General features: G+C 41.2%; 1 protein-coding gene across 3 annotated transcripts in view; it reads right to left on the bottom strand.

Moving 5' to 3' along the window:
• LOC107685057 (ethanolamine kinase 1-like) overlaps positions 1–12,532 on the bottom strand; it is an 81,180-nt gene that overhangs the window by 18,711 nt on the left and 49,937 nt on the right. Inside the window, exons 7-8 of one of the 3 annotated variants that reach the window (XM_016481509.1) lie at positions 8,882–8,955; positions 8,380–8,772 (exon numbers count right to left, since the gene is read on the bottom strand). In XM_016481509.1, the coding sequence (XP_016336995.1) occupies positions 8,700–8,772; positions 8,882–8,955 (147 nt within the window). In that variant the 3' untranslated portion in view covers positions 8,380–8,699. Of the gene's footprint in view, positions 1–8,379; positions 8,773–8,881; positions 8,956–12,532 lie in introns of those variants that run through there. The other 2 variants (XM_016481518.1, XR_001633922.1) reach the window with 2 other exon arrangements.

Here is a 12,532-nt window from a genome sequence, read left to right as displayed (position 1 = left end):
ACCCAACACACAGCTTCTTCAGTCTGCTGCCATCAGGGAGGAGACTGCGGAGTCTCCAGGCCAGGACCAGCAGACTGAAGGACAGCTTCATCCATCAGGCTGTCAGGAAGCTGAACTCCCACCGGACCTTGCCCCCCCCCCTCTTTTGCCCCACGCACCTCTGAGCTCACCTACCTCATCCAGCATTGTACTGCAAACTACCTCTCTGACAGTTTAATTAAAGACTGTTCTCTGAGCTCTTTATCACTTTAACAGACTGATAAGCTCTTTTGCGCCACACTCGTTATATCTTCACAGTTGTTTATATCACTGGTTTGCACTATAACTGCATGTGCCTTATGCCACTTTTTCTCTTTTTTTACAATGTCCTTATTTGTATATTGTATAGGTTGTATTTTATATATATATAAACTGTATTTATCTGTATTATGTCTACTGTTAGTGTTAAGTGTTAACTGTATGCACCAAGGGTCTGAGAGTAACGCAATTTCAATTCTCTGTATGTATGTGCTGTACATCTGGCAGAATTGACAATAAAGCAGACTTTGACTTTTGACTTTGACTTTGACACTACGCCCGGTCCAACAGAATCAACAATTTGTTTTAAAAATCTAGGGTGGATAACCATATGAAGAAGAGGATGGTTTCAGCTTGGCAATAGTGTCTTTGAGTGACTGAAGGGAAACAGGTTCAAAAACATCCCAAGATGCAGACAACGGCGGGGGGAGAGGCAACTCAATAGGGGAAGTATAAGCTACCAGTCCTAGTTTAAGTACTTTATCCTTAAAAAACCTTGAGAAGCTTTCACAAAGAGCGACAGAGGCAACAGACATAGCATTGATCGGGGGATTAACAACAGAATTGATAACAGAAAACAAGACCTTGAGTCTGGACTGATCATGTAGAATCAAATTAGAAAAATAGGTCGCCTTAGCCGATTTGGCAGCTTTCTGATAAGCCAATTAACTATCTTTGAACAACTGAGCTGAGTTTCAGCAGTTTGCCACAATTCAGATTTAGATTTGTGCTTGAGAGGCTTTAAAGGAGCAGTCACATTCATTACATTAAGCCAAGCACTATTTAACAGACTCAGATGTTCATCCGCATCCAAGTCCGATAAGGGAGAGTCCAGGAGTAAATGAGAACAGGACTTAGCATAACATTGACTAAAATTTACACTGAATTGAGGAGAATAAACCCGAGACAGAGATGGCGCTTTAGTAGAGACATGAGAAAGACTAGGAAGAGACATGGAAAATAAAATAGGCTTGTGATCAGAGAGCACATAATCAGAAACAGTAACATCAGTAATATCAACCCCATAAGAAAGAACAAGGTCCAGAGTAAGTCAGGTTAAAAGCATCAATTATATTAAGAAATTCCGTCGACAGAGGGTTTGACTGACAGCAAACATGAACGTTAAAATCGCCCACCAATAAAAAGCGATCAAATTTAATGACAATGTTACCAATTAAGTCAGTGAATTGCTGTAGAAAATCCTTAACTGAATGTGGAGGACGGTAGATCACCCCTAAGCAGACAGGACCATTCCAGTCGAGATGGAGAAGTTGAGCTTCGAAGCTAGTATAAATATCCACAGGGACGGAGCGACATTGCGCACGATGAGAGTTTTTCATAACAGTCACTAACCCACCTCCTCGTCCATTTTGGTGAGGGGAGTTAAGAAAATGTGCAGTCAACCGGGACCAATTCAGAGAAAGGGGTAAGATCGCCATCTTTAAAAAGTAAATGCGATGGCGCCGCAGACGGCAGCCTCAGTAACAGCGCGCTACATCTGCCCGGCTTTCAGCTGTTTAGAGCTGACCGCAACGCAGAATCAACGGGGAAATCACGCGGCAGCGGGACATGTTTTTAAATCAACGAAAGGTGGTGTACAGATGTTACAACGTTAAAGAAGATATGCTGTTCCGATCTAGAAGCGCTTTTCATTACATACAATGTATTCTTTTTTTGTGGTTTATATTTATGCATGTGTATTTTATTCACATCTAATTTTTATTATCTGTGTGTTATTGTTGTCTCCGTGTACTGGAAGCTTGTGACACTATAACAAATTCCTTGTATGTGCAAACATACTTGGCAATAAAGCTCTTTCTGATTCTGATTCTGATGATCCAGTTATAAACATAAAATCCAAATTGTGCGAAGAGCATCACCACTGAACGAGCATTGATTAAAATCATATTGGATGGAGGGACAGCGCTGGGGGAGAGTGACACTCTGCACAGCGGACGCAGCACATCAGGAGCCGCTCCAGTTCTCTGGAGATAGCGGCCAATCCGAGGAAGGCCAACCCGAGGGACGGAGGGCAGGAACAGGGGAAGAACAGGTCGAAGCCACCGGTGAGCCTGATCCAAGAAACGCCTGAGCACGGAGCCGCCATAGAGCAGCTCGAGAAAAGGGATTGAAATACAGCCCGCATGCAGATGGGCGTTCAGCTTAATCGCAAGTCCTCCCCGAGACCCGCGCTTTCTCCTGTGCTTCCTCCATGGGTTGTTAAGAGGCAGCGGCGAATGCACTCTGGAATGTCCTTTGTAGCACTCCCATGCAGTTTGTTAAAAACACACTACACATCCGACTTGTGAAAGTTAAAAAATGTTGATCGAATGTCCAAAAGAGTCTGGCGATCATCACCGCCACAGTCTGAATACAAAACAAGCAACCAGATGTAGGGGTTGGTAAAAATGAATGTGCTTAAAATGCATATGTCTATATGGGTAGGAAAAAAAAAAACACCTCTTAAAATTTTGGGTGGTATTTGTGCCTTAAAAACATTAATTATGTTATATAAATTGGTGTAAATTCATCATCTTCATTTTCATTCATCAGTTCACTGAGTGGAAAAGAATGCTTTGTCGCTGTTATGCTTGCCGCCTGAAGAGGGCGCTTAACGCTATTGTTTCAAGGTAATGCAGCGGGCGAGTCAGAATCAATTAAATATTGCCGAAGACTGCAGCCAGTACTCCTCTGTCTTACAGCGTTTCTTTTCATTATATTACAGGTGAGCAAAACTGATTCAAAAACTGGTTGAAACTAATGTAAAACACTGTGTTTCAAAGATGTATGTGTTTATTTTTGTTGGGTTATTGAGTAAGACTGTTTATTAATACGCATTTAGTAATATGTATTAGACATAAGAGGAAACATATATGTGAAAAGTGTTCATGGATGTTTATAAAGAGTTTACAATGTTGATTGTTATTGGATGAGAAAGGTTAAGTGAGTTAAATGTGCGTTTGCAACTGGAAGTTATCTAGAGCCAAAATGGCGGTGTAAACATGAGTTAGAGCCAAAATGGCGACGTAGATGTAAAACACGAGGATTGCATGAAATTAAATGCTATATTCATTTGTGAGTCTAAAAATTTGATTACTGTCTCGTGAATGTTATGGTGATGTGAAATACATGATGGTTGATTGAAAATCCTGTAAAAGTTGAATGTATTGTGTCTGATAATTGTTGTTTGCTTCAGAACAAACAGAATCTGAGTTTCAATATGATCGTAAATTAGTCCAAGGTGTTTTCCTACACTCACTGTATCAGGGTCTGAATGAAAAATACACCTTTGTCCGGAGGGACATTAAAGCAGCAATAGCGACACAGACAACCACAGATGATCAGATTCTAGAACTGATTACACAGTCTGTTAGTGAGGAAACTGAAAGGCAAAAACGAATAGGTCACACCTACAAACCCAGAGTCACAATTGCGAGTGTCACACAGCAGGATGATGTGAATGAGCAATATGCTCCCCCGAGTCATGCAGAAGTTAAAGCCAATCGTGACGCCATTCATGAGCAGCAGCAATAGCGACACAGACAACCACAGATGATCAGATTCTAGAACTGATTACACAGTCTGTTAGTGAGGAAACTGAAAGGCAAAAACGAATAGGTCACACCTACAAACCCAGAGTCACAATTGCGAGTGTCACACAGCAGGATGATGTGAATGAGCAATATGCTCCCCCGAGTCATGCAGAAGTTAAAGCCAATCGTGATGCCATTCATGAGCTTTCTGCACAAGTATCTGCGTTGACCAAGAACCTAGAGAAAGTTGTCATGTTCATGGGCCCTGGTGATCAACAGCAAACAAAAATAGTCGCAGCAAGTGCCCAACAACCAGTTAAATCAGAAGTGAAGGGTAAATGCAAAGAGTGTATATCCCAAAATGTTGAAGTGTGTACTCACTGTTTCGTGTGTGGTCAAGCAGGGCACCGAGGTGTGGGCTGTCTCATGAAAAGTCGAGCGTTAAAAGAGAGGAGGTCACTGGGCAGGGACCACCAGTGACCACAGAAGATCTTGTGTCCCAAACTATTCACCGTGCTCCCAGAGGTGAGGGATCTGTAACCCAAAACACATCCAGTTCCCCGTTTGAGCTTGTGAGTGTGGATTACTTACATCTTGAGCCAAGCAAGGGTGGTTGTGAGTATATTATTCTGCTGGTAGACCACTTCACCCGCTTCGCACAGGCATATCCAACGAAAAACAAGTCCGGTAAGACCGCCGCCGAAAAGATCTTCCAGGACTTCATTCCTCGGTTTGGGTATCCTGAAAAACTCCACCACGACCAGGGCAGAGAGTTTGAGAACCATCTGTTTCAGAGGTTACAACAGCTGTCAGGAATAGCCCACTCAAGAACCACACCATATCACCCTCAGTGTAACCCTGTGGAGAGGTTAAATCGGACAATTCTGCAAATGCTCAGGACTCTAGAGGAGGAAAAAAAAAGGAATGGAAAGACTACTTGCCTTACATCATGCATGCTTATAATTGCACCAGGCATGAAGCAACCAGCTACTCTCCGTTTGGCAGGGTAGTAAAGCTGTGGCTGACAGTGATGTTCCTTGGGTTGCCGCCTTAGAGCTCAACAGTCCAAAGGAAGGGGTCATATGCACCAAGGGCAGTATCTCCCCAGTCACCCCCGAAAACATCAAAGCTGCACAACGAGATGATACAGCAATAGGTGAGATAATCAAGTTAAAAGAACAGAGCTGGACACCAAATGAAAAAGACAAAAGTAAGATGAGAAAAGAAACGAGGAGACTTCTCTTTGAATGGACCAAATTGGAGCTAGAGGATGGGGTTTTGTACAGGAAAACAGGACATAACAAGCAATTAGTTCTCCCTCCGCAGTTCAAAACAACAGTACTTAAAAAGTTGCACAATGAAATGGGGCATGTAGGAGTCGAAAAAGTGCTTCATCTTGCTCGTGAACGCTTCTATTGGCCCTCAATGAGGAAGGAGATTGAGGAGTATGTAACAACCAAGTGTGCCTGCATAAAACAAAAGCATCCACATGTCCATCAACGAGCACCCATGGGTTCTATCACATCCAGTTCCCCGTTTGAGCTTGTGAGTGTGGATTACTTACATCTTGAGCCAAGCAAGGGTGGTTGTGAGTATATTCTTCTGCTGGTAGACCACTTCACCCGCTTCGCACAGGCATATCCAATGAAAAACAAGTCCAGTAAGACCGCCTTCTTCCAGGCACCTTTCTTCTTTTTTGGTTCGAGATCTTCCAGGACTTCATTCCTCGGTTTGGGTATCCTGAAAAACTCCACCACGACCAGGGCAGAGAGTTTGAGAACCATCTGTTTCAGAGGTTACAACAGCTGTCAGGAATAGCCCACTCAAGAACCACACCATATCACCCTCAGTGTAACCCTGTGGAGAGGTTAAATCGGACAATTCTGCAAATGCTCAGGACTCTAGAGGAGGAAAAAAAGAAGGAATGGAAAGACTACTTGCCTCACATCGTGCATGCTTATAATTGCACCAGGCATGAAGCAACCGGCTACTCTCCATTCTTCCTCTTGTACGGCAGATCACCCCGATTGCCTGTCGACTTGCTGTTCAACCTGGAAAACAAGACAGAGAGTTCAAATCAACAAGCTTTTGCACAAAAATGGGAAGACAGAATGAGGCAAGCGTATCAGATCGCGAAAGAGAACAGCCAAAAGTCTTCAGCAAAGGGCAAGAAATACTATGACCGAGCAGTAAGAGGTGCCATTCTTCAACCAGGAGACCGGGTGTTGGTCAGAAACCTTTCGGAAAGAGGTGGCCCGGGAAAGTTACGTGCATACTGGGAAAAGGATGTACACCGGGTCGTAGAGCGCATCGGTGATGGCCCAGTGTACAAGATACAACCCGAGACAGGTTCCAAGACTCTTCGTGTGCTTCACCGCAACCTCCTGCTTGCTGTCAATGACTTACCTTGGGAAGATCCTATAGCTGATGCTAAGGAGACAAGAAAAGGAAAACACAGAAAACAAGTGAGAAGTCAGCTGGAGAATGAGTCAGATTCAGATTCCTCAGATGAGGAGGAACATATTTACCGGTATGACCTTCGTACGAACATACCTTGCTACAAATTTGTGACAGTTCCACAAACAGAGAGTGAACCTGAAACTCAGACAACTCAAAACCATTCTTACCTCCGTCAAACGGCAATGGAATTCTATCCTGACGAAAGAGGTGTTTCCACAGGGAACCGGGTTCAAGAGTTGAAACAAATCTTTGAGTCTCCATGTGTTCCTGGTCCAAGTCCAAGGTCTGTGATGCCAGATAAAAAAATGTTAATGTTGTGAATTCATTGAAAGGAAAGAAAATAGTCAGAATCAATTAAATATTGCCGAAGACTGCAGCCAGTACTCCTCTGTCTTACAGCGTTTCTTTTCATTATATTACAGTGCTGGCCAGAGTTGTACATCTAACTTACCCACTCAGGCGTCCCAGACTTGAGGCGGGTAACACAGACTATCAAACAAGAGAGCAGCAGACGGCATGCCGACACTGGCGCCATCTTGATCTTCAAACTTAATACCAGGCTTTTATCCTGGAGTTTTTTTCATGCATTTTATTATTGTCTGATAGTATCTTAATTGTTGGTGATTTTTATATTCATATCTGCTGTCGTAGCAAACCTTCGTTCTAAAAGAAGGTTTTATATTTAATGGACTAATTTTATTCAGCATGTCTCAGATGTTGATATGATGCCTGATCGCATCTGTTATTTTTAACATAAATGTGCCTAATGAGGAGTCAGCCCTCTTATGTTTGCTCTCATTCAATTACTCATCCAACATCTCAGGCTTTTGGTTCATATATCACTGTTGGTTTTGTTAAAAAGGCCAAGGAGTGTCAATGGCCATAAATATTGATGTGATTCGCACCTTAGAGGCAAACACAGTCCCCTAATGAACCCATCAGTGTGGAATGTGACTGTGAGGCAGGTAAGAAAGAACGTGAAGAGATTAAGAGAATTTTTTTTTTTGTGATTGTTTGTATTTTATTTACAATGCAATATAATCAGAATTTTGTAACACTCCACGTAGTATGCCGTGGAGGCCACACAAATAAAAAAGGGAATCAACCATTCGGAGTAAGAATAGCAAATCAAAAAAACAAGACAAACACCCAAAGATACATAGTATACATTTCAATCACCAAAATGTATTATACAAGTTGTCAGTCATAGAGAAACCATAGAGCAAGCTGAGTAGCGGAAAAAAATTATTGTCTCTGAGTCCGAAACAGCATATATAAAGTGATTTGAATCAGTCTCACCAGGACAGAATGAAAGTTCGCGAGCAGATTCTTGAGTGCATGCTGTAACTGTTAAAGTCCTCACAGTTAAGTAATCCAATCTCCAAACTCCAAACGTGATACTCCATATGCGAGGTGGCAGAATGTCCCAACAACAGTTCAGTCCGTAATCCACACAATAAACAAAACCCGGGTCCAAGATGAACAAACAAGCTAGAACGCTCTCGAACACCGGTAAGTCGGCTACCTATATAGTAAAATAACTTCCTTGTTATGATCACGTGGTACGCGACGCAAGGTACACATCAAATATCGCGAGACTGACCTCATCTGGGGCAAATACACACACACATATAGAGGCAACAATACAGAAAACTGGGTGATAATTAGATTAAACGATCAACAATACATGAGTTTTAATCAACGACAGTATAAATAAATCCCCTTTTATATGGCATTGCTACAACAGTGTAATGCACGGATCAAATATAATGTTATACATCGGATGTTTTTCCCCAACAATTGCCAAAACTTTAACTTAAGATATAGCAGATTATGATTGCATGAATACTTAAATACATTTAGCCTACTGTAAATCTGGGTATGTGTATCAGGATAGAATGCCGTGGGTGTCGTCTTTATGCGGTCACTTCGGATGAGAGTCAGCATGAGAAGCAAAGGGAGAAAAGGTACTCCTCTCAGAAAATCATTTTAAATGCTTAATTACTGTTTGGAGCATTGGGATCGCTAGATGAGGGCTTAATGAAATTATATTTTGTGAAAACCTCAAATTTTTCACTTTTTTTGCCTGTAGCTCAAAATTAGCCTGTGTACATTCCGACTCATTTTGCCATCACTTACTCAACAGAATGATATCCTCCACTGGCTCAAGCCCCACGTTGAATCCTATTCTTCTTCTGAGATAAATACAAGGCTTATTCCTCACAATGCATTTTCTAATGAATCATGCTGCTTAGTTTATCGAGATGAAGGTTTACAGGTTTGATGATCACCATATTAACAGCTTGCGTGAAGGTGTGACCGCATTACAGATAATAAGCTCAGACGTGAAACACTGTACCTGGCATTGGTTTCATATGGATTATGGGAAATGGGGGATAGGACAGAGACTCAAACCAGGATGTCTATGAGCAAAAAGATTGTATATGTCCTGCCCATTTGCACAGTCCACTGTGTTACAGCTCTGACAGAAATTTCAAACACAAACCCAAATGTTTGAATTACATTCTATTTTCCCTCAGTTTGCCAAATATTGGGAATTGATTATTAATTTAAAAAGTAAGGTAACCAACCTCTGGAAGTCAAAGTCAATGGTGGAATGTTTTGCCTGCAGGAGAGCCCATAGACACCAGAAAAGATGAGCCACCTAGGGAAAAAAAATTAAATAGTCTTAAATTGAAAATTTTACAAACATGGCTTATTATCTAGCCCATTAACATTTACCTCACCCAGCATTACAATAGTTTATAAAGCACACTAATAAAGCTTGCAAGCATTCATTCTTTGTCTCTTCTGCTTATCTGGGATCAAGTCCTGGTAGTAACTAATTAAGTAAGACCTCCCATACGTTCTTTCACCATCTTTTTCCTCCAGCTCTTCGAGGGAGATGCCAAGGGTTTCCCAGGCTAACCAAGAGATATAATCCCTGCAACACATCCTGGGTCTTCCTAATAGGACATAGAACACCTGCATGCAGGAAGCATCCTGACCAAATGCCTGATCCACCTCAATCTCTTTTCACCATGGTGAAACAGTGGCTCTACTCTGAGTCCCTCTCAGATTTTCCCTCCCTTCCCAGTTTCACACTCTGCCTCTCAGGGTCTACCCAGACACCTTGCAGAGAAAACTCATTTTGGCTGCTTGAATCCACAATCTTGTTCTTTCTGCCACTACTGTCCAGACCATAAACCTATTTATGGAACATAAACTGGTAATTTGAGAGCTTTGCCCTCAGGCTCAACTCTTTCTTCACCATGACAGTACATCAGTACAAAGACTGTATTAGTGCTGCCACTGCACAGATGCACCTATCTCATGCTCCAACCTACCCCCATTTGTGAACAAAACCCCAACATACTTGAACTCCTCCACCCTGGGAAGCAAATTACTCACTACCCAAAGGGGGCAATACACTGTTTTCTGGCACATTCTCACCGCTTCACACCCGGCCACAAACTACCTAAGAACGCTCTGAAGATCACAGCCTGATTGGGACATTAGGACATTAGGACAACCTCATGCACAAGAAGGAACACACTGTCTCATCCTCTTTAAAAAAAAAAAAAAAAAAAACTCACACACACCCATTTACCAATCACCAAGCGCTTTCCCAGAATCCCATGTCATGTGGAACAGGCTTGTCAGCCAAGGCAGCCTGATTTCCCTCCAGGGTCTTCATTATCTCTAGGTGAATCTTATCCACCCCTGGAGCCTTGCCATTTCAGAGCTTTTAACTGCATCAGTGACTTTTGCCAGGGAAATGGTCCATGATTCCTCCAAATCCTCTGTGAAATGACCCTCATGATGTGTTTGGGTTTTCTGGGTCCGTCCGGCAGTCTCCCCTGTCATTTGACAGCTCTGCTCGTCTGTTTACACAAGTGTCCAGAACACATTCAATGATATGATTCCAAAATCAACCAGCGAGCTTTGGCCTAAGGTTTTCTGGTACTAATATAATTATGAACCACCTTATGTTCAAACATGGTGTTTGTTATAAAAACCATGCGTAAACAAACCATTTCATCAAGGCACATGGGCCCCCTCAGCATACAAGAGCAAAAGAGTATAGGGTTTTGGTTACACTTTATTTTAAGGACAAATTCTCTCTATTAACTAGATGCTTATTAGCATGCATATTACTAGCATATTAGCTGTTTATTAATACTTATAAAGCACATATTGATGCCTAATTCTGCATGGCCATATTCTAGATCCCTTAATCCTACCCCATACCTAAACTTAACAACTACCTTACTAACTATAAATAAGCAACAAATGAGGAGTTTGTTCAGGGAAAACCCTTTGTTAATAGTGAATATGTGTTCCCTATTCTAAAGTGTTACCTTTATTACCGTATTGACTTTTACCAGTTTTTACCATACTTTCAAAACAAAAATTAAAATAGGAAAAATATGCAATATGAAAATAATTGAAGACAAAATGTGTTTTACTGAGAAAAAACAAGATTTGGTTTTTAAAAAGCCTTTTTTTCCAAAAGGTACATCTGGAAAAAGGGGGTCGTCTTATATTCGGGCCAATACGGTAATACACTTAGGACAGAATTAACTATAATAGGGCTCAAAACAGGGCACAAATAATGAAGTTGTTCTTTTTACAATGATGAAAATGTTTAGTTGCTCAGCTTAGACAGAAATACAATATTAGTTTCCCTTCAAGGGAACTGGCTCTGCGTCAGAATGCTTTGGGAACACGTCTGCATGACCGCATCCTGAAGCACATATGAAATCAGTCCAATAGAGTGGCGAGACGGCACAGGTGGGGTGGCTTAGAGACCAGGGCCCGTATTCTTAAAGATTCTAAGAGAGCTCCTAATTTATTTTAACAATTTCTAACTAGTCTTAGGTTAAAAGTGATTCAGGACCAATCTGAGAGCAACTCTGAGCGAGGAAAAGACAAAAACTTTTATCTTAGTGAGGAGGCAGGGCTGACTCCATTGCTAGCTATGACACAGTCTTTTGACGACTGGGATTGGTTGGTTGTCAAAGAAGGAAATATAAGAACGCTTTTAAGAGTACATTGTAAAATCTAGTTGGGCTTACTTAAAAAAAGCATGCAAACCGATTGCCTTGAAAAACACTAAAGTGAAATAGGAATAGTATGTTGTACTGACAAATGCTTAGTTAGTATAGTTTACTTACACGAGAGTTCTAGTAACTAAAAAATAACTGTAGGGGGTACTTGATCCTTTCATTTATGTTTACTCATGACTTAGTATAGCTACTCACTGACTCCCAGAGAGCATTGCGGCATGAATAAATTATACAGTTGCTTTGTTTTATAGTTGTTTTTATTTGCCAATTGTATTTGCTGTCTTGTGTCAGTAGTAGCACAACAAAAAGAGCAAATAAAATGGTTATTGTTACAACTAATGAAAATAAACGAAATTTAATTCTTAACATTGTTGTGATTCACGTGCTGAATGTTTAAGTCTGTGTGTGACTTCAGCGTATTACCACACATTATTTATGGATTATTTAAACCCAATTAAAGCCATCTAAGATCATTAATAAACACACACAAAAAATTCAATAGCGCTTAAATTAAAGTCACTTTCTAAAAGTAATCTATATATTACTTGTTTTCCTTTGAAATCAGATAACTCTGACTTCATGATGCATTGCTGCATTAACAGGAAGAAATTGTTTTGTTGCACATTAGCAACATATTAGTGCACTGCGTCCTCTCACTGGTTTATTAACGTCATTGGTTCCTTTGTGGCTACTTGAATATTTTAAGTAAGTGTCACTCAAAGCAGTAAGTAAATTGTTTTATTTGCTTTGAAAGTAGCTGCAACTTAATAAAACCTAGTAAGTATAACAACTAAGTAAAGATAACTAATTAAATCTAAGTAAGGTAAACTATTGGATTTTACAGTGTAGGGTTTATTATAAGCCTTCACTTTGAAATTACAGGCGTTATTTTTCATGTTTTACCATACTCTCCAATGTTTTTCATGTTTTACCAAACCTGCTCCTGCCCAAACTAACTCAGCTCTCCGTGCCCACCTCCATCTGCCAATGGATCAACAGCTTCCTGACAGACAGACAGACAGTAGTGAGGCTTGGAAAATACACATCCAGCACCCGTATAATCAGCACTGGAGCTTCTCAGGGCTGCGTCCTCTCCCCACTGCTCTTCTCCCTGTACACCAACGACTGCACCTCTAAAGACCCCTCTGTCAAGCTCCTGAAGTTTGCAGACGA

Source organism: Sinocyclocheilus anshuiensis, unplaced genomic scaffold (genome assembly GCF_001515605.1).
Source record: "Sinocyclocheilus anshuiensis isolate Anshui unplaced genomic scaffold, SAMN03320099.WGS_v1.1 scaffold749, whole genome shotgun sequence".
NCBI lineage: Eukaryota > Metazoa > Chordata > Actinopteri > Cypriniformes > Cyprinidae > Sinocyclocheilus > Sinocyclocheilus anshuiensis.
The sequence above is the reverse complement of the archived record's forward strand: the minus strand, read 5'-3'. Positions and strand labels throughout refer to the sequence as shown.